The sequence below is a fragment of the Anguilla rostrata genome, chromosome 15 (genome assembly GCF_018555375.3).
Source record: "Anguilla rostrata isolate EN2019 chromosome 15, ASM1855537v3, whole genome shotgun sequence".
Classification (NCBI taxonomy): domain Eukaryota; kingdom Metazoa; phylum Chordata; class Actinopteri; order Anguilliformes; family Anguillidae; genus Anguilla; species Anguilla rostrata.
In genome coordinates, this window is record NC_057947.1 from 14,182,389 (window position 1) to 14,207,429 (window position 25,041).

At 50.1% G+C, this 25,041-nt stretch overlaps 1 protein-coding gene across 1 annotated transcript in view; it reads right to left on the reverse strand.

Annotated features, from left to right (window-relative positions):
• Positions 1-25,041, reverse strand: part of LOC135240415 (protein diaphanous homolog 3-like) — a 343,268-nt gene that overhangs the window by 25,817 nt on the left and 292,410 nt on the right. Inside the window, exons 26-27 of the mRNA XM_064309839.1 lie at positions 21,752-21,847; positions 20,775-20,867 (exon numbers count right to left, since the gene is read on the reverse strand). Coding sequence (XP_064165909.1) covers positions 20,775-20,867; positions 21,752-21,847 — 189 coding nt within the window. The remainder of the gene's footprint in view (positions 1-20,774; positions 20,868-21,751; positions 21,848-25,041) is intronic.

Consider the following 25,041-nt stretch of genomic DNA (forward strand, 5'->3'; position numbering starts at 1 on the left):
TTTTTCTTCTGGGGGAACTAAGTTCAGTGCAGAACTGAAATGGTGCAGCACTGCACCAAAACAGACTCGCCCTAAAGCTCAAACTAAACAACACTGCACCAAACAGGACTTCCCTAAAAACTCCACCGCGCAGCAGCAAACCGGGCTCACCCCCATACAGGGCTCGCCTCCTGCAGGAGGCACAGGTGTTTTCCAGAGCAGGGAGAGGCAGGGGAGGCACACGCAATTCAGAACTGGGCAACAGGTAGAGCCTGCTGCAGACAGCCGGGGCCCGTGGAGAAGCCCGGATTATACAGCGCTCTGTCTGATTATGGGATGGCAGAGCGCGGCATCGCCGCGGCGACCGGGGACGCCCGACACGCCGCCGGTACGCGGCCTGCCGTGTCGCATCACAAAGAGGGGCTTTGTTACACAGCCGGCCCGTGTAATCAGGATACACTGCACCAGGGAGTACACACAGGGAGGGACTGACAGCCAGGCAGAGACGCTGACAGGGGGATAGAGACAGAGAGCACGGAGGAGGGAAACACAGACCGGGAAACAGAAACACAAAAAGGAAAGAGGGGTCTGGAGAGAGAAAGAGAGGGACAGAGCGAGAGATACAGAAACAGAGAAACAGAAATAGAGCGAGAGACAGAGAAAGGAGAAAAAGCGAGGGACAGGGAGAGAAAGACAAAGACAGAGTGAGAGAAAGAGATATGGTTGCAGGTTCCAATCCCGGATGATGCGCTCCCGTTGTACGGTGGAGCAAAGGAGCTTAGCCTGAACGGCTTTAATAGAAAGGCAGCAGCCTAAGCGGATAATATGTATATGCGTGAGCTGTGTAAGTCTGTGAACGGGAGCCCGCTAGGCGAGTAAATAAAAGCAGGCAGAGCGCCCCGACCCCCCGGTGAGACGTACAGTATTACTCATGTCTCAGCACCAGCTCCGCTGCTCTTTTCTCCAGCTCCTGTTATGAGGGCGGGGGGTGATGTCACGGAGCGCGCCCGGGCCAGAACAGAGCCAGCGCTTCCTCACAGAGAAGCTCTACACACACAGACCGCCGCTGCTGAACGCATGAGCGCGGGTTGGGAGGTCCACACCTCTCAGAAAAAAGGGTGTACAATATATATTTCGATTGTCATTCATGGTGCGTTCAATTTGTTGAAGGTAGTTTGCTGAAATGTGTCAGCACACCCTATGAGCTTCCCCTCGTTCACCAAGAGTCAAATCGACTAATACAGGAGAGAGGCAGCAGTAGCACGCACGGTACACATGTAAGCTATCCAGTACATCTGCTAGCCCTAAACAAGAGAATCAGGCGGACAAAAGAAACAATAATAAGTGATCACACTTCTGCATAAGGCTTTTTTCTCCTTTTCTTTTTATTCTAAAGGAGGGCCTCAGCAGCGTGGTGTCCAGTGATTGGCCCAGTCTCTGCTGTATTACACTAACAGTGTGGCGACTGTGGTGCGACCTCAGAAAGTGTCAGCTCTGGTTAGGAGAAACATGAGCTGCGCAGGTCACCCTGGAGGTGATAAATAATTGAAGGCAGTGCTACACGCACCGTGGGACCGTGCTATAGGACGGCACACAGGTACCCAGCATGGCACGAGCTGTAGGAGAAAACCACGGCGTAGCGTGTGGACTTTTCCTCTGGTAGAAAATGTACGGCCAATCCTGAATGACAAAAGATTTTTCAGTGTCAGGCGGCAGAACTGAGCTAAACGTGCTGCTCCAGTCCAGGCGTGAGGCCGCGCTGGACGCTCTTTAGTCTGCCGCCAAATGGCGAGAGCCTAGACAGGCTGAAGGGCCTCAAGTGTCAGTGCTTCACACACACAAGCCCCGGGAGGAGAGGAAAAAGCACTAGGAAGGGAAACTCCTCGTGTCCTCCAGGGTGGACACCATAGTGAGAAGCAGCTGCACTACTGCACAGTTAAACAGCCCTAACCCCCAGCCCTGGCGCTCGCCACTCTGGCCTTTCAGAACCTCGACAAGAGGGGACACATTGACAGAGAGGGCTGTGCTTAAACTAACCAAACGCCGTGCCTGACTGTAATTAGTCATTCTGAGAGACGTTTCATCTGATCTTTGAAGAAGAAGGAGCCTCACAGATCTGTGGTGTTAAATATGCATGCCTCTCCTTCTGGTGACGGCACTGCTGCGTGTCCACGCCGTGACCCCCCCCCCCCTTCCCTGGTGAGCGCGTAATGACCGGCGCCTGATACTGTGTCATCTTTGTGATTGCAGCGCGAGCGCTCGCCTTTAATCGCGGGCGACTGGCGCGGCGCGGGCTGATTGGTATTCACGGCGCGTGCTAACGGGGCCGGAGTGCGCGTGTGAGTGCGCGTGTGTGTGTGTGTGCGCGTGTGTGTGTCTGTCTCTGTGTGTGTGTGTGTGTGTGTGTGTGTGTGTGTGTGTGTGTGTGTCTGTGTGTGTGTGTGTGGTGTGTGTGTTGTGTGTCTGTGTGGTGTGGTGTGTGTGTGTGTGTGTGTGTGTGTGTGTGTGTGTGTCTGTGTGTGTGCGTGTCTGTGTGTGTGTGCGCGTGTCTGCGTGTGTGGCTGGTGTGTGTGTGTGTGTGTCTGTGTGTCTGTGTGTGTGTGTGTGTGTGTGTGTGTGTGTGTGTGTTTGTGTGTACGCTCCGCGCACGGGGAAGCGCAGCTTCGACTCCTCTCCCGCGCAGAACACAGGCCACAGCGTGTTTAATCTCAGCTTGTGTCTTTATGCAAGGTGATGTACATAGCTACCTACATCCATATATACATGTATCCTGTGGTTTCTCAATTATTAAAAATGTATTTTTTCCCTCTAGTAGTCTAACTTGTGCTTTTACTTTAAATAACATGTGTTTAACCCCATACAATTAGATGCGGTTCATTGTATCAATCAATAAGTCTTTATTTTGTCAATATTTATTTTGCACAGTACATTTTGTTCACACACTATACAATACAGGACTGGAGTCAAAGCTACAGGTAATGTGGCCCTCCAGGGCTGGAGTTAAACCTGCAGACACTGCGGCCCTCCAGGACTGGAGTTAAACCTGCAGGCACTGCGGCTCTCCAGGACTGGAGTTAAACCTGCAGGCACTGCGGCTCTCCAGGACTGGAGTTAAACCTGCAGGCACTGCGGCTCTCCAGGACTGGAGTTAAACCTACAGACACTGCGGCTCTCCAGGACTGGAGTTAAACCTGCAGGCACTGTGGCCCTCCAGGACTGGTGTTTGAGATCCCTGCTTTATCCACTCCTAAACGTTTAAAATGAGCACTTTTGAGGCTCCTGAGATGGGCAGCAGCTAAACCAAGGAACAGCTTTATTCCAGCAGAGACAGCAGCCAACACCATCGGCAGCAGATTCACAACTTCACACTGTACAGATCAGTGCTCAGGGACAGAGTGCCTACACACAAAACCTGAAACCACGGAAACAGAGGCATCATGGGCTGTACTCCTCCCTCTGAGCCACCAAATCCTCCTGTCCTCCCCTCTGTCAATCGATTACACCACTCTGCCCCAACCCCCAACACTCATTTGCAAAAGAGATGTGTGCAGAGGCCGTACCGACTCACATTTGTAAAGGAAATCCCACGCTTTACACTTCCTCCCCACTTCCTCCTTTCTTACAGGAACATATCCTGTCTCTCGCCTTCGTAGTCCCTCTCTGATACGTTCCTGTTTGACTTTGAGCGGGCGATCGCTAACCGCCACCGCAAACGCATTCGCAAAGATCGCTCATGAAAATGTGGTCGTGGAGTGTAAAGTGATTGACTGTGCGATCTGCCAATTGCATCGCAGGAAAGCAGAGCGCAGCATGGTACACAGGAAGGAAGAGCCGCTCCTTATATGGAGACCTATAACGAGTCCCGTTCACCACACACTGCTGCAAAAAAGACAGGAAGTGAGCTTTTAATTTGCATCCATTTAGCACACACAAAATGAATGCAAATAAGATGCACAAAAAAGCACATAACTGCCTTCATTAGGTTCGTACGACCAGCACAAACTACAGAAGGACGGTAAACACTCTTAAAGCCAGCAAACTCTTAAAATGCAAACATGAAACAGCTACGCTGTTAGGAAAAGCGTTTCCCCAACGCAGCTCTGCAAATGACAGCAGTTTGAATTAAACCCACAAAAGAGAAGACCTGAAGAAGCATAAAACAGAAAACTTTCCCCCCAAAACAAAACACCTATTTATATTAGTTATAAACACAGGTTAGCTCAACTTCAAAAGTTCTGTCTCAACAAGCAACAAAGCAAATAAACTCTGACAAGCCCTTAAATTAGCCGTGGTGGGCCAGGAGAAGAAAAGGAGAAGCCATTAGCAGTTAATCTCCCTTAATAAGAACGCTCTTATTGTGTGTGTGTGAGGTGGGGACGGGCGGTGCAGCATCATCCGAGCAGACCGCTCGCTCCCTGCCCGCCATAACTGCCAGCCCAACGGCAAATTAGCGGCCTCCTGGTAAAACCGCCACGGAACAGCGCCGCGAGCACGATTTTCATGCTGTGCGTTTGTGTGTGTGTGCGTGTGTGTGAGAGATTTAAAAAAGGTCAGGTTACAAAAAATCATCCGCATGCTGATTGGCTCAGGATGACTCGGCAGTGACGGAAGTGTCCATGATTCACTGTCTAGCCTTCTGACTGGTTCAGCAGTAAAAGGCAGATTTTCGAGCATCACGCAGGATTTTGGAGTACGCCCCCTCAGGACCTCTGGTACAGCAGATCAGCACAAATGTTCTGACCCAAATAGTTGGTCACAAATGCAGTTATGCTAATGGTAAGACTCAGGCAGGTGACCGCAGGTAGCTTTGCTCATCCTCTGCTCATTGCCTGCCTGTACACAGCACTAATTACCTTTTACCATTCCTAAGGCAGCCCTATAACAAAGGGAGAGCATGCTTGTTTAACATTACATGTGCTGCTGGCCTCTTTTGTAAGGTTTGTGATCCAGGCACTATTCAGGCCATTCTGTGCGCTGTTCTGTTCTGAGTTTAAGCTGCCTAACATTTACAGCCCATCGTGGTGAACATGTCAAAGCAGCTCGTTACCGTGGAGACAATGGAGGAACCTCCTGGCCACCGAAATTAGAGACGTCAACGGGCTTGGGAACATTTCCCAGGAGAACGCCTGGGAGGATGTCCCCACCTGCCCAGGACCCTCCGCAAATCGCTGCCAACCCCTTCCCCTTTTTGTAAGATGACTCCATTCCTTACGAGCGTTCGCCCATGGCGGTCGATGCATTTTACCCTTCCCAGAGTGCCATGCAAAGGGGATCTAAGGTCAGGAAAGCTGTTGACTGAAAGAGGTGCGCGAGTCACCAGCCCCAGCAGCGCCAACAGCCAACCAAACACAAGTCAAATAACTGCTGGAAACGCGTTGACCATACAGGCGCCAGCAAAACTGCTCATTACTGACTTTGAAAGAAACGTTCATTTCACCCAGCACTCAAACTAGCACTGCTTAATGAAAGAAGTGTGAAGGTAGGAGTCTGTGTAAGAGAAGAGGCTGTGAACTTGCATCTGTGGGCCTGTTAAAGATGACGTTTCCCACCTCTGTGATAATGGGAATAGACATGTAATGTTGGGAGGCAATTAATCTCCCCTTGATTACATTCTAATGAGGGTTCACGGCAATTCTGCATCAGGGTCACTTGTTTTGCTTAGAATTAGGGAGCAAATTAGAAGAGCTCATATTTCTCTGGCAACCCCAAAGAAACCTATCCAATTATCTTACTAATCACACTGTCAACCTCATCTTTGGTACACCTGTAATTACATCTCCAAAACAAGGCTGTTGCATCCTGCATATTCTTTTGTTCCAGATAACGCGTGAATGAAAGGTATCTTGAATCTTAAACATTACAAATTTTTAAGCTCTATAAGGGGTTATTTCATTAACCAAAGACAAACATGCAGGACCTGAGGAACCAAACCTCCCTGTGTTACATAAAACAGCCAAAACACTGGCTTGTTAGCAGCTGAAGTTCAAGGCTCTCAGACTGAACTGCTGTCAGGCCGCACTGTCTGCTGGTTTTTGTTGTGCATCAGATTGAAAGGAAGTAGCACACACAAAATGGTCGCCCTCAAGGACAGACGGACGTGATGCCCCCACTTAAAAGTTACCAAAGCCAATTATTCCAAAACCATCTCCCACAGTTCGTTTGGCCCCCTGCCTTCCCCCACCTTCACCCACTTCCTGTTTGCAGCAGTGACACGGGCCCCAGCTGGCCCCATTAGAGGGGTCGCAGCGTGTTGCCTGGCGCGGGGCGGGGCGTGACTGATAAGAGAACCTGTCAACCTTCAGCTCACGTCCGACGGCGACGGAACGCCGGCGGGGACCCGCGCCTGCCGACAGCCGTCATAAATCAGCCGCCGTTTCATCAGTCAGAGAGTCCGTCTGTCTTCGCCGCTCTCTGGCTGTCTGCCCCCGCTTCCCGCTCGGAGATTCAGGGGCCCCCTCTACGCGCGCACACACGCGGGGGTGTCTGCTGCCACGCCCCCGCCCGGCCTGACCTCCTCTAACCGTCCCCGGAAGCTTCCATCCTGGAACCGCTGACAGCAGCACTGACTGACAGCCGCACCTGGGTCACCTTATTATTTTAAATGTTGTCAGCGTTTCAGACAGGAAATTCCTGCAGATTACTAACAATTTTAAAAGAAAAGTCATTTCCTTAAGGTTTTCTCCAAAATTCCTCTAAATGGTACCTGCAGAAAAACACGGCAAACAAACAGGCCTGGTTCATTGGACAAGTCGACTATGCAAAATATATATTGGATTCCAATGCATCCTGATTGCACAGTGAAGTGAGGCCCTCAGACTTCTAAATGGCCTTTTCTGCAGCTACTGCTGCCCTTAATCACACTGAATGCCATATGCGGTCTGTTATACGCAGTGTCTGCTAACCAGATGTAATCTAACATGCGCCAGCGCCACGGAGCGGCTGGCCGCGGTGAGGGCTCTGGAGATGCTGAACGCCCAGCCAACTGGTGAGGATACCGCGAGAGCGCCATCCCCTCTCATTTACATGGGTACCGGCCACAGCCTCCAGCAAGGAGGGTGATGCAACAGATCATTCGCACGGATGTCTACAGCTTTAACACAGGCCTGCAAGGCAAGAGCGAAGAGCGCGGTTCGTCCGCTCGTTTCTGCTCTTTATAGAAACACCATCTGTAGGAATGCTTTTGATATCTGAGGCAAAGGAAACTTTACCGGGAAACTCAGCAGTTCCGAAAACATACTTCAAATCATGAGAAGTGTCCCCCTTTCACTAGTGCGGGGTCAGGCTTGGGCCAAGTAGACAAGAATACACATCCTAGTTGCTTCTGAGCACAAGCCTTCCTGCTACTCTAAAGATACACATGCTGCTTTCGTTTCTAAGAAGCTGGAGAAACATTGGAGAAAAAATACACAATTAATAATGATACTAACCGCGGTATCTCAAAAGTCAACGCAGAAGCTGGAGTTAGCCTCCGTTTATTTGCCGCTGTTTGCGAATCTAATTTACATCTTCAAAACATCTCCTGAGGACAAAAGGAGACGTGGGCTGTCTCCTGGCTCAGAGGGAAGGGAGGGAGATTAGGACAGGATCAGTAATAAGGACGGTTATAGAGACGCGCAGACTGAGCCGGAAAGCTGGATGTGAGCTGTCAGTGCGTCGCACGCTTTCATTTGCACATGAAAACCGGCGCGCTCGACTGAAGTGTTTCATCGTTTCATTTTCGCTCTGCCAGGAGGGGATCAGACACGCCACTGCTGATCTATTCTGGGTTCCCGTCACCTTCCGTCTGCACCCACCAAAGACGGGTAACTGTCCTGTAAACACACTGCAGCGCAGTGGGACACGCTGTCCTCCCACCTCGCTGTCCCCGCCCCACGCTGTCCCTGCCCCACGCTGTCCCTGTGCCACGCTGTCCCTGCCCCACGCTGTCCCTGCCCCACGCTGTCCCTGTGCCACGCTGTCCCTGCCCCACGCTGTCCCTGCCCCACGCTGTCCTTGTGCCACACTGTCCCTGCCCCACGCTGTCCCTGTGCCACACTGTCCCTGCCCCACGCTGTCCCTGCCCCACGCTGTCCTCCCGCCTCGCTGTCCCTGTGCCACGCTGTCCTTGTGCCACACTGTGCCCGTGCTCTGCTTCTCTTAAGAGCCACAAACAGCGCTGCGAAGGCACAGCTGAGGAAAATCTCGCGTTTCCTTTGTGCCACACTGCCGTAAATAAGCCGGGAGCTCAGGATCGGAGCTCTCTCTCTGTCTCTCTCTCTATCTCGCTCCGCGTGGATGAAAGCCAGCAGGACTTTTTCAGTAACCTTTCAAGAAAACATTGCAAACCCAAATATTGACTCCAAACAGACTGCTGGACCGGTCCACGCCCCCATTTCCCCGACAGTTCCGCACGTCGGGTAGGCGCACGTCCATTTGAGCCGTGTGATTGGAGGAGGGTGGGGAACGATCCAAGCAGGAGGAGCTGATTGAGTGAATGATTATCAGTCTAATACTGGACTATTGGTTACAGCAATGGTAAAATATTTGATATCAATCTATAAATGTGTATAGAAAACACACGCTCCCATACGCACATACATAGATCTATACAAACATGGCTTGGGTACACACATACGCACTTTAACTGTGTGTGTGCGCGTGTGTGCATGTGCGCGCGTGCGTGTCATAAAATGGATCAGATAAATCATTTCTAAATCCCAAGTGCCAAAACTAGACAGACATGAGCAGGGCCCGGGTAGGGGGTAAACTGTGATCCATGTGCACGTCACCCTGTAATCCCCGTATCTTTCCCACCTCGCCATTGTTCGAGATACTGACGACACTGCGGGACTTACAGGGATTAGCCGCGAGGGAGCTTCAGAGACTGTCCCCCTTTTGTAGGCGGGATTTTACCTCTCAGTCGCTCCTATTCTTCAGGAACAGAAGCGGCTTTAAACTGTAAAAGGTGTGATAATGCGGGAGATGGCATGTCACGTTAATGACCGGATTTTTTTTTTTTTTAAATCTTGGGGCGGGGAGTCGCAGGATGAGCCCAGAGCCTGACACGCGAACAGGAAGCAGGCTTTAGCGTTTAACACCTTAGCTCTGCTACTGAGCACATCTCACCAACACCGTCGTGTACGTCACCTTCTCCTCCCCCAACCCCCCCCCCCCCCCCCCCCCTCCTTCCCGCTCCGAGCCGAAAGCGTGAGGATGTTCTCGACACTTGTGCCGGCCTGGCGCGGCTCGTTAAGGGCCTCGTTAAGAGGGAAGGATTTGGCTAAAAGGCCGTCTGGTGGCGGCGGAAGCTTTTCTAAGCGTTTAAGATGGCCGCTGTGGAGGGCGCCTTTACGAGACAGGCCGGGGCTGATAAGCAGTAAAAAAAAAAAGGAGGAGGGCTGGAGCTCGCCATCCCATCAGCCCCGCCGTATTTGTTCACTTAGCCGTAATGTGGAAGCGAACAGGAGCGCTTTTCATTTCCGTCCTCGGGCATTTGGGGCTTTGTTGCTGTTATTTAAGCAAATTGCGCCCGGCTACCTCCGGGTGTTCTCCGCCAAATCCTCCCCTGTCCTGTCAACCGGGCAGCCTTTAAACAGCCGCGCTAGCGCGCTAATGTTCCTGCAGACTCGCTCCGCAGCGCTCCCCCCCAACCCGCGCGCAGACTTCATTCAGGGGGGAACGAGGTTTAATAAACAGCAGCCGCCGTGATGCGAGGATCAAAGTGTGGAGAAGAGTCCGGCTCCCAAACTGACAGAGGAAAGGGGGGGGGGTTTGAGACTTTGCGCTGCGACCAGGGCTGCGTGCTGAGAGAGCTTGCCTCGGGACAAGTCTTCAGCTCCAGCGCAGTGGCTCTTTCTGCAGAGGGCCTGGACTGAAATGGAAAGCAACAGCTAATCTCCACAGACTACAACCCTATAAAATGCCAAGCTGGGCAATTACAAAGCAGCTGGCGCCTCGATGAATAATTCCACCATGTTTTGTGATGGATGAATGGACAATGAGGAAGAGTATCCCACTGAGAGAGAGAGAGAGAGGGAGGGAGAGGGAGAGAGAGGGAGAAAGAGAAATTCACCAGTGTTCTGAGGGCAGAGGCACAGATAACGTCACCTTTACAGCCAGGCTTGCAGGAGATGGTAGGCAAAGTAACTCAGACTAACCTGCACGGCACACACAGGTGGCAGTCTCGCAGTTTCCTGCAGCTGACAGTGTTCATGGTTATGCATATTTCATGCGCGTTTGCTCTCTCTCACGCTGTCTCTGTCCGTTTCTGGTCAGAAGGGAACACTGAAGTGATAGCCGCCCCATTCTGTCTACTGGCATTGAGCTCAGAGTGCTGCTAAATTGGGGATAAATCCAAGTTTCACAGGGTAAAACACAAGCCAGCTTACCACACACGCACAAAAAAGATTATGCCCACAGCTTAGCTAAGGGTCTGGAGTCAGTATTTGTTCATTTGTTCGAGTGATGAATGACACAATTTGCAAATGCCATTTTCCATAACACACTGAGAGGAGCAGACCCGGAGCGGTGCATTATGGGTTTTGTATAACAATTAAGAGCCCGTTCCAGTCTACCATCTGCACTGGGATGATGTTCCTCTCTTTAATTTTATTTTATCATAAACTAACCCTGCGCTTCCTAAACCTACTTAATGAGCATTTAATGACACAATGCACTTAATGAACATTTCATTTCATGTGACCCCACAGTCACGGTTCCCACGCCTTACTAAAACCTTTTAACATATGTCAGAGCAACTGCGTGTACACTGCTTCATTTAGCCAGTGTGAATTTCAGTGGATAGAATATACTATTTTATATATGAGAGCTGGGCTCTCTTTTGCCGTGACGACCATGGGGAGTCAAAGTGGGTAGGAATGCACAGGATTAAGTAGCCAGTCAGACGCAGGTGGCCAGGGCACCAGGGTTAACAACCTACTCTTGTAAAAAAAGTGCCATGGCATCTTTAACGACCAGCGAGACAGGAACTCGTCTCATCCAAAGGCTGGCACCTTCCACAGCACAGTGTCCCCATTACTGCACTGGGATTCTGTTTGTTAAAAATAGAAGACCACCCCCTACAGGCCGAGCGACACCTCTCGCAAGCGCCATCAGGTTCCTCTCGGAGGCGCTAAATCAGACGCAGTAGTCCGGTATGAAAAGGCACGCGGGGTGCCGTGGCTGCCGGTTCGAGCCGAGAATGAGAACAGAGGGGCTAATGCAATCACAGGCTGAGTCAGAGGCCATCTAACTGCAGGCCTCGCAGGGACCGCTTCTCAATCCAATACACCCCGGGCAGGAAGTCCTGCAATCCACACCGCTCACCGCGGGGGACCAGATGCAATTTCATCTTCCAATAAATACATCAAAAAAAAAAAAAAAAAATGCATAGCTACAGAACAAGCTCGGTTCCCAAAATAGATATATAATGCTGTGGCTAAAATATTGAGTGTTGTATAAGGCTAAATACGATAATTTCAAGTGTGGCTGCATGCTGTGAAAGTTATTTGGTGAAAGTAAATGCTGTTCAAACTGATTACTATTGTGCAGAAGTTGCCCTTATATTAATAAAGCAGCACTAAGTCAAAGCGCTTAGGCTGTACTGAAGTTTAACTGCCACTTTGCAGCCACAGACAAAAAGCACGCAATCACAGGACATGAATATATCACCTATGAAAGAGTCCCGATGTCTCCCGATAAACAGTGTTTTTATGCATATATATAATTACTTCACCAATTCATTTATTTATTCGAAAGAGACTTTAAAACAAGGTCTGTTAATTGCATCTCAGTGGGCTTAATTACAGCAGGATCCTTTCAGCCCAGAGCAGCTCCAGGCAACGGGGCCCGAGCACGCTCAGTCTCGCCCCTCTCTGCCGCGGATGAGACCGAACCCCGCGGTCCCGCTACGGGGGGAGCGTCTGTGTCCTGCCCGGTGCGGGCCCAGCCGGGCCGGCTTCAGAGGGACGACAGGAGATCTGCTGTCGGCGCGTTCGCCCGCACGCGCTCCCACCTGCTCATCCCTGACTAAATAAAAAAAAGTTGTTACTGTCGACGCAGGCAACCATCACCACGGCAACACGGTCTCAAAGCCCGCTTTGAACCGCCTCTTAGACGGACTGATCTGAGATCAATCAGACTATTAACAAACAGGGAAAGCCAACCAACGACTGAGGGGGGTACGGAGGAAGCAGCCAAAAAAAAAGAAGAGCATTTTCCTTTTGTGCTGCGAGTACTTTTTTGTACGTTTGCTCCAGGTTTAATAAACAAAATGAGACATTAAATCAGACCACGCTGAAACTGGCTCTCGTGACGACCACCATTTCCCCTTGCCAGTCCGTATACTCGATATTCAGCACGCTCGTGTGAGACCGCATTGAGCATGGCGGTCACGCGCGGGTCTGCTGGGGTCTCCAGCCCCGGGGCCCACATTTTGCCTGCGGCAGCTCCTGCTTTAACCCCCTTTTGAAAGCGAGGCGCTACTGGGTATTGAAGTTCATACGCTCGCTCTTAAATATTAAACCATAATGACCTCCCTGTCTCATTTACCACAAATGAAAATACCCAGAAGTCATCAAGGGGAAAAACCCAGTGCTACAGTCACCTGGGTTCACCGATGAGGAAGAGAAGGCAATTAAAAATGAACACAGCTCAGAGGAACACGGGCTGCAGCGAACTGCACAGCGCATGCATACAGCATTCAGCCACTGTCTGTCTTCAGCTGCCTGACCATTCCATGAGAACAACGAGCAAAAACCATTATAGCTGATATATCTCCCACTTTACGGGCTGCCAAAAGAAATACATATATTTCTTTGATTATCAGTTGCCATCTCCCTCCCGAACTGTAACTGTAACACGGTTGCATTTAGAAAGAGAGAATAAGCATCTCTGACAATCTATCCATGTATTTATCGGCTCAGAAACCGAATTTGGGCCCGTTGCATCCAGCCTCTCAGACTGAATGAACGTTACGCGGGCCGGAGCAGAGCTCTCACAGCGCAGTGAGAAGACGGGGAGCGATGTCGGCGAACGCGCAGGGCAGACGGCATCGCTCCGCGCTGCGTGGGAGGGCCATGGCGGGACGCGGAGCAGCGAGAAGGCCAGCGTCGCATTCCATTAGCACCGCGTGCTCACCAGGGAGTGGGTGGGGAAGACACCCACCCTGCCCAAAAACTGAACAAATGAACAATTCCCAGCAAAATGAGTTTGATTCAAGATAAAGCGTCCGTGCGGCGCTTCGACCATCGTACCCGATTCTGCAGGCGTGTGGAGGAGCGCTCTCGGACTTCAGAGCCTCTGTAGAAGCGGAGAGAAATTTCCCAGCGAGACACCCAATCGGCCCCCTCCCCTCCTCCCTGAAAGTTTCTCTCTCCTCAATGTGACGCTCCAGTGCCAGCGCCCAGAAATCACCGCGGATTTCACCGATCAAGCCGCTCATTTCACAATCCCCTCTGCAGACAATATCTCTCTCTCTGTCTCTCTGTGGAGGCGCGTGGCTATTAGAGGGGGAGCCAAAAGCCGGGACTCTACAGAAGGCTAAGCAATCAGAGATTAGCCGCTCACCTGCAGCTCTGTCAGTCTGTGAGGAGGCTGATTAGGCCCATCTCTCCTCACTCCCATTTCACAACCCACAGCCTCCATTACCGACACAGGACCCTGCCCGGCTCCTCATAATACACATAAGAGCAGATAGGGCTCCCTGTGATCCACTTACACGTCACATACACTGCTAAGCCATTCTGTGCTCTCTCGCTCTCTCTCATATACTGTGTGTGTGTGTGTGTGTGTGTGTTTCTCCATGGAATAAACAAGGAGAAATATAAGGCCACATATGCACTAAAAGTATAGCAGAAAACTGCTTATTTTAAATACAATACCTAAAAAGCAGAACCTAGGCTAGTTTTCCTGAAGTTTCAATCGGTGATTTAATTATCTGAGGCATTTCTGATGACAAAAATGGATTTAAAATAGACAACTAATTTAACAGCCGAGAGTGGGGAGCCTTAATGTTCGTTAAGATTCGAGTGGGAGTGGCAGTCCCTCAGGACTCCGGCAGGAATGTTTAAGACGTTCAGGAGTTCTCCTGCGCTCGTCTTCGTTACAGGATCACCGCTGCTGCGAAGCCCTCACCGTACATTTAAACACCTGCCTCCCATCTGAAGGCCACGGGCCAGAGATCCAACGCGGGAAATTACTGTTCCTCCCGCAGCGTTCAAAGAGCCAACAAGCACTACACAATATCACCACCCCCACGAGCGCATACAAATACATCATCATGCAAAGCGGGCAGAGAGCGTTTCTCTTCCTTACGCACCGTTAGAGTGCAGGCTTCTGTTCGTGATGCTCTGCAGCTCACAAAGCCCCATCCCAACAAATACAGATAAAAATAAATAAATAAAATAAATACCGTTTTTGATTTGATCTTTGTGTAACTTTCTATTTTCTTGGTGTGGTGCTCTTTTACAAAAGAACAAAAGTGTACTGTAATCATCAGTCATTCCAAAGAAAAGCACATGGACGCTATGCGGAGTGTGGAAGATGTATTGCAGACAAATACCGATAAATCAAGAGTTTTGACAGTCAAACTTTCAGAACAATGACATGTTACATCAATTAAAGCGCACTTTGGAAGAGAGCTGCTGCTCCCTCTCTCTCAGACTGGAGAGAGTACATTGATTTAATGACCAGCATTACTCACTTCTCTCCCTGTGTCACGTCGGAAAGCAGGAGAAAACACCACAGGGATAAACTGATGGTTATCTTTAAAACTCTCACAGCCAATATCTAACCCAACACGCTTTTAGTGACACACCGTTTGGTACAGGGACCAGAGACAAGCGGTGTAAAACCCTCGGTATTACTCTTGCTTAATCTCTACTGATGACAGATTGACCCGTTATTAAAAAACACACACAAATACACAGCTGAAGCAGGCTACTCGCAAGCTGGCAAAATTTGGGGAGGGGAAGAAGAAAACAAAACAAAAAGAAAAAACGGGAGATCCCTGAGAATTTTAACATAAACAGGTTGTCACCCAATATGTCCAGATGAAAGAATTTTCCCGTGAAAATACATGGTTCCTTAAAAAATGATTTGGCAATCTGTATTCGGCAGGAATTGTACCGTTGTCTGAAGATCCAGGACTGCCACCATTACATTTACATTCACTTCTGTAGTTGTGCAGCTCAGCTAAAGGCAGTCATAAAAGCCATAAGTCCCAATAAGGCCATTACACACGAGGGCCTGACGTACACACGTACAGCCACGCCTCTACCAGAGGAACATTTTAAAGCCTCACAATGGGGGAATGAGGCAGTTCAGTGAGTGAGAAAGGTTCCTGATCAGAGAGGCTCTCAGGAGCTCAAGTCCACGTTAAGGCCTTTCCAGTCATATCCTCCCTTCTGCCTTCTGCCGTCATTAGAAAGCATGGCTGTGCTGACCACTGAAGGCTAGGAGAGGGATGGGAGATACAAGTGGATGAAATGGATCTATAATGCGTTCAGTGTGTATTGGGGGCATGGGGGGGGGGGGCATAATTATTTAAGGCAATTGGTTCTGCTTGAAACTCAGAAATAAAGGACGCCAAGGCTAAAAGGCAGGATGTTTCGCCAGGGCTTATAGGAACATTGTCATGTCTAACATAAGGTTCCCTTCAAGGTATAGTGTACAATATTTGTGTTTCTCAACTGTAGGCTCCATTCACAGCAAAAAAATAAAATAAATGAAAAGCATTTAATCTTCCAGGATTCTCCACTCCACTATGCGTATTCTCCCCTAAACAAGACCAGGTCAAAACCTAGTATATGGCTGGACCGAACCGGCCGACCAATGGTGTAACTTCATCAGTCAGTCACTCAGTCACAGACATGCGCGGTGTAACTTCATCACTCACCCAGTCACTCAGTCACAGACATGCGCGGTGTAACTTCATCACTCACCCAGTCACTCAGTCACAGACATGCGCGGTGTAACTTCATCACTCACCCAGTCACTCAGTCACAGACATGCGCGGTGTAACTTCATCACTCACCCAGTCACTCAGTCACAGACATGCGCGGTGTAACTTCATCACTCACTCAGTCACAGACATGCGCGTTTATAGGGCTGGCCCCGCTGTTGCGGTTCAGCCAAAAATAAACATGGAAAAACTAAAGCAGCACGTTAGCTCATTTAACGCTGTTCAGAGCCAATGTGATTTACTTACTTAGACCAATCCACAACAAGCACTTCTTTCCTAACAGGAAAACAGAAAAGACAGCAATATAGAGGAAAAAAATTAAGTGAGCTAGAAATCAAATGGAAGGGGAGAAAGAACAAGGAAATGGAGAAAAGAATAAAACAGGAAGATGACTCAAAGGAAGGCTGTGTGCAGCGTGTGCCGTGGTAACCGTCGCCGGGGCAGCCGGGGCCGCGGGGCCGGTCAGGCCGGCTGCGTACGCTCTCGTTAAGCCCAGCTGAGACGCCGGCGCCCCGCCGTGGAGCCGCCGCGTCCCCCTGTGCTCCGCAGACCCGCCTGCCCCTGATGACCATGAGGAGAGGAAAGGGAGCCAGCGCCTGTAGGCGTGTTAGCCCCGCCCCCTCCGCGGGGCTCCTGTGTTTACCGCGCTGCTGGGGCCCACGGCTCCGCCTACCTCTGCAGGTATTCATTCAGCATCCGCCTACTCAACGGCTTCAGGTTCTGACTAACGCTTTCTGGGGCTGGAGGTGCCGTCTCCTGAATATTAATGATGCAGCAGGAAGGCAATCCATAACTCTCTCACTTGGTGCTGCTTAAAGAGTGCTAACTGGGTGCCTTGCTATGTGGATATTCATGAGGGGGTGTCAGCAAAGACGCAGAGTGAAAGCCACGGCTCGCCCAGTGCTGAAACCAAAACGGCTTTGATTTGCAGCGCTGTTATGAATATTAATGAAGGGGTGTAGCTGAAGGAGGACCACACTCAGTAGACCAGCTTGGACAGAATCATACCCCCGAGAACTAACGGTAACCTCCAAGACACATTAAAGTTTCGCAGTTGGAAACCTATTATGCAGGGAAAAACTTTCAAATGTTCATCTTACTTTCCGTCTGACTTCCATTTCAGCTTCATTGCCCCCCCGCCCCCCCACACCCTGCTGCAGGTTCTTCTGTGGCTGAGTATTTCGTCTGATAGTCTGATTTCTTAAAGCTTATTCCATTTCTCACCTCCCGTCCAAAATATTATTCATGAAATCACCCTGTGTGTGAGAAAAACAACTGTGCTCCTCAAATACAAGAGGAAAAAGTGACTTTTTGGGTTGATGCAGAAACATTCAACAGCAGGGAACGGGTTACTGGAGGAGAGAGAAGAGTGACGGGGGGAGAGAGAAAGAGAGAGGGAGAGAAAGGGAAAGAGAGGAATAGAGAGAGGGAGAGAGAAATAGAGAGGGAGAGGGAGACAGAGGGAGCGAGAGAAAGAGGGACAGGGAGAGAAAGAGAGAGAGAGATGGGGGGAAAAAACTAAACTGCAACGCTCCAATTAAAGCGGAGAATCCTGGCCAGATTTGTCTCTCCGTATGCAGCAGGCGGTGTTGTGCTGGCATGTGGCCTGCTGCAGTGAGCTACCAAATAAAACCCCAACAAAAACACCCATCCCTTACGTGCACACGGCAGCGCAGGAGCGGAGCGTGCTGGGGCTCCATTCAGACTGGGATATCATTTAGGAAAATATTTTCCCACCATCAAACCGTCTAGCATATCAGCGTCTGGGGGAAACCGTTGCTAACGGTCTCGGTGTTTCAGGCAATTTCGTAGGGGTGCAATTTCACAGCATTCGGAGGAGCAAATGAGCTGACATTTTGTAAGCATCTTCCACAGGTCGTGGACAGATTCTGTCCCTCAAGATCCCTTAAAGTAAAACTTATAAATTTACTATTAAAGTTGCCATTGTAGTTTCAGTTTCACAGGGTGTAAAAACGAGCTTTGTGCTAAGAGTAGTTTGCAAAGCTGTGATCTGGGTCACAAGATAAATATAAAAATGCATAATGCGATGTACTGTACAATATATAATACACTCAACAATTACATCAGTCAAACAAATCAAATTAACCAAATGTAAAAACTACGCAAGCCACATGCAGAGCATTCAATGTGCATGCAGTTGTTTTGACATGTTAAAATATTTTGTGACTGACTACATTTTAATAAGTGAAAATTGTATTGTTTCATTAAATGGGTACTGGACTCAGGGAATGTTGTGAAACTTGGGTCTTGAATTATTCTTATTCTTCTTACTATCTGTACTGTTTAATTTATTTATTTTCATTTTTAATAACAGTAAATATTATTATGATCATGTTGATGTTTTTATATGCCATTGTTACTTAACATGAATGTCAAATATTTACGTGCCTTGGCACTAATGCTCTAATTGTCATGGCGATAAAGCAACAAAGAATTCCAATGAACTGACAGGAGGAGGGAGTGGGTGGAGTGAAAGGGAGAGATGGAAGAGAGAGAAGGGAAGCGACTGGGAGAAAGCAAACAAAATTAGAGGAAAAAGAGGGAAGAAGACACAATGAGGAAGAAAAATAGATAAGACAGGACAGAATCATTCTTATTATTACTAAAATTATTACTACTGTTTTGTTGCTTTTAATATCAATGTTCCTGGATGGATGCGTATTCTGTGCATGAGCCTGTGCACATGCATGTGTGTGTATGTGTGTGCTTGCGTGCGTGCTTGTGTTTGTGCACGTGTGCCTCAGCATGCATGTATGTGTGGTCCAATGCATGGGGGGAAAGAACACAAAATGCAGTTTGGCCCAAATCAGCCCTCTGTCCCTCAGACAGTGGGACATCACATTCCCATCATCCTGTTAAAGTCCAATCATGCGGGAGAAGCAGCTGCAGAGACCCCGCCCCCATCCCACTGAAGTAACTGACAGAGATCAGTCAACAGGAGCATCTGCGCACCTGTCCAGTCCTGCAGGGAGAGTGAGCTCATAGCCGCTAATGGGGCGGGCCCGGTCCCAAAACGCCGATGGGGGCGGAGCCGGGGGGGAGCTCTGACCGCTCAGTCCTGCCGCTAATTAGGGCGCCTCCCCCCGCACGCAGAGGCCCCTCCTTCAGCTCCCCGCGGCGCGCTCGCCAGGGGGTAATACGCCGGGCTCCGGAGATCAATTATTAGAGGGTATTTACGGCGGGCGCGACTGCGAGGAGGCGCTGGGCGCGGGTTCTGCGCCGCGTGGGCGCTGGCTGGATTCCCCCCGGCGCTCGCAGAGCCAGGCTCCGCACAGGAGCCCGCACACATCAGGACAGCTCCCCTTACCTGACTGCAATCCCCTCAGGTCAGCACCACGCTTAATAACACACATTTTGACGCAAACAGAGAGCAATTAAGAAGTGGGTGTGAGCCAGGAGCAAGCACAACAACAACGACGACGACGATGGCGACGGCGGCAAAGAAAGAACATTTTCCAAAGTTTCAGGTTAAGAAGTGTGTGTGTGTAAGCCAAGAGCAAGCACAGAGATAGCAATGATGGTAAAAGAAAGAGCAGATTTTTTAAAATGCGGGTTATGGTTGGAAAGCGTTTCTTGAAGAGGCAGATGGTGTTAAGGAATGAAGACGGACGCTAGGGCTGCAGGACGTGAGGTAATTAGCTGCGTTGGCGCTGGCGGCTAGCAAAGAGTGGCTGACGGGGCCCAGCGCTGACAGGGTGAAGCCTGGGGCTTGACTGCTCAATAAGCTGCGGTCGGAGCAGGCGGGGACGGGTAGCCCGGCTCGGAGGCTGGGCCCGCCTTCCCTGGGGAAAGTTTTTTTCCGCTCCCCTCGCCTTCCTCGGAGACCGGAGCTGAAATCCCGGCACACTCCGCTTATTCTGGCTGCCGGACATGTGAGCGTGCTCAGTGAGGAGACGGCCTCGTTTCCCATGTGATGGATCACGCCGAGCTGCGAAATACTCATTCTCTCTTCCCTCCGTTCCCCCTCCCTCCCTCCCTCCCTCCCTCGCCTTTCCAGCCTGATGTGGAAAACAGTAAGTCGCACGGGCTCTCCACACAGCGTCCTTCAGGGCGGCCGCTGAAGCGGGGGTGGGGGGGTCTGAATGTGTAATTAGAGCGGCGCAGACGTCCGCGCGGCGGTGAAGGCGCTGGAGTGCCGCGGGTCACGGCCTGGTTTTTTAAGAGCGCCCGTAATGACGCCGGTAACCTTTTTCATAAAGGAAGGTGAGCCCCCGCTGCTCCCCCGCTGCTCCCCCGCAGCTGCTGAAAGCCCTAATATCTCTCACAGCCTAATTAATAAATAATGCAGGGGGAAGGAGTCTGCTCGCCGCCCTTCTTCTGGGCCGCGCTCAGAAGCGAGTGGCGAAGCCGCTGGAACTGACGTCCCCACGCCCGGGCCGAGCGGCGGGGCTGAATCACGCCTCGCCCAGCTCTGCTCTCGGGGGCGGGGCCGGGGTGGGGAGGGAGCTGGTTCCATTACGGGGAGGAGAAGCTGTCAATAGCGCCGCCGCGTCCGTGTTAATCACGCCGTCCGCGTTCTCGCGCGTGTCGGTGCGCCGTGGAAATTAAACTCCTCCCGTTGATAACGCAGACGGGCATTTGGCTGGATTTCTTTTTGCGGGGGGAGGAGAGAATTGGGGACGGCGGGGTCATCGTGGTACAGAGCTGCAGCTTCGAGGGGGGGGAGAGATGGGGGGGCGAGGAGCGCGTGCAGTATGCAGGCAGAGAGCGGGGGAACGGAGCAGGAAGGAGAGCGAATGATCATCCATGCAGGACAGACGAGGAAGGAAACGGCTGAGGCATACCAAAAAGAAGAGAGGAGCGTTTTATACACGTTTAAGGGATTCCGTTTTACCATGGTTACAGGGCTTCAGTACGGGCCGCTGTGGCTGCTGCGAGGAGGAGGAGGAGGAGGAGGAGGAGGAGGGACTGAGGTTTGGCCAGACGTCTGAAACGAGCACGGAAAGTAAAAATCAGCAGCCCGTCATGTCGCAGTCTGGAGATCAACGGCAACAATGCGTGCGCGTGTGTAAGTTTGTGTGCATGTGTGTGTCTGTGTGCATGCGTGTGTGTGTGTGTGTCTGTGTTCGTGTGTGCGTGCGTCTGTGTGCATGCGTGGGTCTGTGTGCATGTGTGTGTGTGTGTTCTTGCGTGCGTGTGCATGCATGTGTGTGTGTGTTTGTGTGTATGAGTGTGTGTGCACCAGCCCCCCTTCACAGCATGATGGCACTACACCCCACCACCACACTCACTGGGGGGATATAAGACCTCTTTAGGGACACTCTGGCTTTCGGCCTCCATGTAATTCCATTAAATCGGTGGTGATGTGGGGCTGAGGGGGGCCCCCAATGAGCCTAGGCCCCACACTGTGGCCATCAGAGAGAGAGAGAGAGACACAGACAGAGAGTGAGAGAGCGAGAGACAGAGACAGAGAGAGAGAGAGACAGAGAGAGAGAGAGAGAGAGAGAGAGAAGAGAGAGAGAGAGAGAGAGAGAGAGAGAGAGTGAGAGAGCGAGAGACAGAGAGAGAGTGAGAGAGCGAGAGAGAGAGAGAGAGAGAGAGAGAGAGAGAGAGAACAACGACACCCGGCCACTTCAGTCCATCAGCCTGTAAACTGGTACTGACATCAGCCAACTGGGATAAGCGTCTCTGTGACATTTGTCATAATAAAGGAGAGATTACAGGCTGGGCCCTGTGGCGGCAGTGGGGGGTGCGGGGGTGCCCCCCCCCTCCTGAGTGTGCGACTCCTCCAGCCGAGTGGGGGGCGGGGGAGGAAAATGAAAAAGGGAAATGCGGGCATTACCAGGAAGCAGGAAGGGGAGCAGCCCTCACCTCTGGTCCTGGGAGCGCGTTTCCGACGGTCTCTGAACGCCGCCCCAGACTGCAGCGCCTCCAGCAAACTATCCATCACCCCCGTCTCATCGTTTTCTGTGTGAGAGAGGGGGGGGGGGATAGAGTGAGATAGAGAGAGAGAGGGGAGAGGGAGGCAGAGAGAGAGAGATGGTGAGAGGGAGAGAGAGAAAAAGAGAGAGGTAGAAAGAGAGAGGGGGGAGAGAGAGATAGAGAGGGGGAGAGAGAGAGAGGGGGATAGAGAGGAAAGAGAAGACATGGGAAAAGAGGGAAGTGGAGAGAAAGGGAGAAGGGAGAGAACAGAGATTGACAGGCAGAGAGGGAGGGGAAAAGAAACAGAATGAAAGAGAAAGAAAAAAAAAAGAAAAAAGATTAGGGGAATTTTATCAGCCTTGAGGGTTGCCATAGCAATGTCAAAGAATATGGATGTAAAACACAGGCACTATATCATGACTAAAACCAGCAATTTGAAAAGCAGACAAGCCTTTAACGCTCTCATAAATCACCCACCCCCCCTCTCCAAAAGAAGGACCTATTGTTTTGTGGCATTGTGACCAATAAAACAGACTTCGGTTCAAACGATTAACCTCGGGCCATCAGCTTTTCTTATGGAAAATGAGCAATAACCCTGCTGGGAATATGCCTCCAATCACAGCGCCATCCTTGCACCGGGACCTTTACCGGGCGACCCAGTTACCCGTAAATCGGCCTTGCCCGCGCCTCAGAAAGCCACCGTTTCGCCGCGTTTCACACAGACCATGACACAGCAAATAAACGCACGGCTCCGCAGAAATAAGGGGATGGAAAAAAAGAAGAAAAAGAAAAGTACCTATAGCCTGCAACCCAAAAAAAAGCCAAGAGCGAACGGCTCTCATTTTAATTATCACTGGCCCGCTACCCAGATCCAGCCATGGACTGCAGCATAATGAAGCAGACTGCAGTCTCGGGTAATTAGCTGAACACCAAGCCGTTTGAAAGGCTCGGTGACTTCATCCAGACTGCCCACTGTACTCACTCCAGGTGATGGGAGAGGCCGCCCGTGAGAGGGGGAGATCTATGTGCAAATCGACAGTAGGGATCTCCAGCTCCAGCCCTGGAGGACTGCTGCAGTGTCTGCTGGCTTTCGTTGTGTTTCAGTGCTTAATTTAAATCATTGATTGGCTAAAGAGTCAACACATATCTTGAGTCTAGTTAGCAAGGTCTAAATTGGCTGCTGATTGAAAGGAATCCACACAAACTTTCAGATACTGCGGCTGCTCTGCAGGACCCGAGTTCCAGACCTTTGATTTCCATGGAAATAATTGGGGAGTGGGGGCAAATAAACAAAAAAGAAAAAAGAGAAAAAGATAAAGAAGTGTACTTGTACGTGTAAGGCTTCTGGTCCACTTCTCTGATGACCTATTTTAGCTCCATAAACCCCAGTCGTGTGCTTCAAGGGTCTTTACTCCATTCAAATCCTGACCAGCATAACTGTATTAATTAATAGCCTTAATAAATGCAGGTGACCATGTGCCCCGTAATCAACGAAAATATAATATTTCATGGTCTTTGGCACTCAGGAACCAGAGATGCCGACTCCTGGATTAGTATGCGATGCCATACATTTTCAGTGAAGATTCAAAACTGGAAGGAAAATAAAATGCATCACACTGCTACAAGCTCTCTCCTCCTCTCCCTCCTGTGTGCGGCTGTGGCGTTTGGGGTCAGAATGCGCACACAATTAGGACTAATGAAAAATCCAGGAGCAGTAACAAGCTCTACTTTCAGGGACTGCAGTGCCGATGAAGTTACTGTGTGAAAGTTTGAGCAGCGAGAGTGGGGGGCGGGTACACAAGAGTGAAACTCTGCTCATCAGATGGTCCATTTTCAAAACCCCAGCATCTCACAGACAATGTCCAGCAGCTAAAAACAATGGGGATGTAACTCAAAACCTGCCACCCCCCATTTTAAAATTCATTCACAAAAAAACTTCTACTGAAAGAACTGATGGAAAAGGAGCCATTTATTTGCAGAGGTTCAGTTAAACTCTGAATGGGTACTGCTCTACATATGAATAGTTTCAAAAACACCACACCCAAACTGTGAATTTCTAGTGTCCAGTATGATGCCACAAACAATGCGCTGTTCTTAGTTCAAATAAATAATTAAATCTTTGCAAATATTCCAAATAATTCCGTTTAGCGTCATAACATTTCTGTGGATAGTGAATAAGTGAAATGAAGGATTTTAAAAATGTATTAACGGCAAAGATCCCATGATGATTGGGAGGGGGAAGGGGGGGGGGGAAGTTGAGGGCAGGGTTAAAAGGCGCTGGGGAGTACGGGGTCTCTTAAGCGGGGGCCCCGCCCTGACTCGGACTTGGGAGAGGAGTAAGTTACGGACTGTGCCACTCAATATGGAGGCTCGTGACTCAAAGTGGAGGGGCACTGCTGAACAGCTTCATTATTCAAGCTGAGGGCAGTTTGCGGCTATAAAATCCCAGAGTTCTTTAAGCAGTCTTCCCTAACTCCCCTGGCTTCTGGTCCTTCTTTACCCTGTGATTTATCCAAAATAAGGGGAGAGACAGAGTATAGATTATGAGGCCAGAGTGGTGTGGAAAGGAATGCGTTATTAACTGGCAGGATGACCCCATCAGGGGGAAGGAGAGAGGGATGATGTGACTACAGTGGCTCGCGATTGATCGACTGGCTAAACACACCCACTTGCGGTCTAATACACAACACTTTGACTACACATTAAACACAGGAGGGTAAACTGAAGGAACTGACTGTAAAATCTATATGCTTTATTCTTAGGGTTGATACTGTAGGTCGAGCAAGACACTATTGCAGTGGTGTCCAGTCAAGTGCCATATAGGGTTAAGAGCATGCAGGTTCTCCAATCGCTGATTTCACTAACTAGTTCCCTCCTATCTGATTTGCAGGTGTTAACTACTGAAATCAGAAGGTGCAGTGATTGGCTGGAATGAAAACCTGCATACTCTCGGCCTCTCCATGGCACATGATTGGGTACTACACTACTGTATATCCATCTGCACAAACAAATTTGGCAAATACAAAAGACCATAATAAAACAATGTTATAGCAAATGTGAGCCCTGCTAGTCACCATGGCTCCATTACATTTTGTTCACTCTTTAAAAAAAAAAAAAAAAAAAACGTAATTTAAATAAATATAAATACGATAATAAAAACGAAAAAATATGACGGTTTTAAGAACACTAGGTTCGGCAGGCAAAGGAAGACTAAAACACAGAAAGCAGACCCTTTCTGT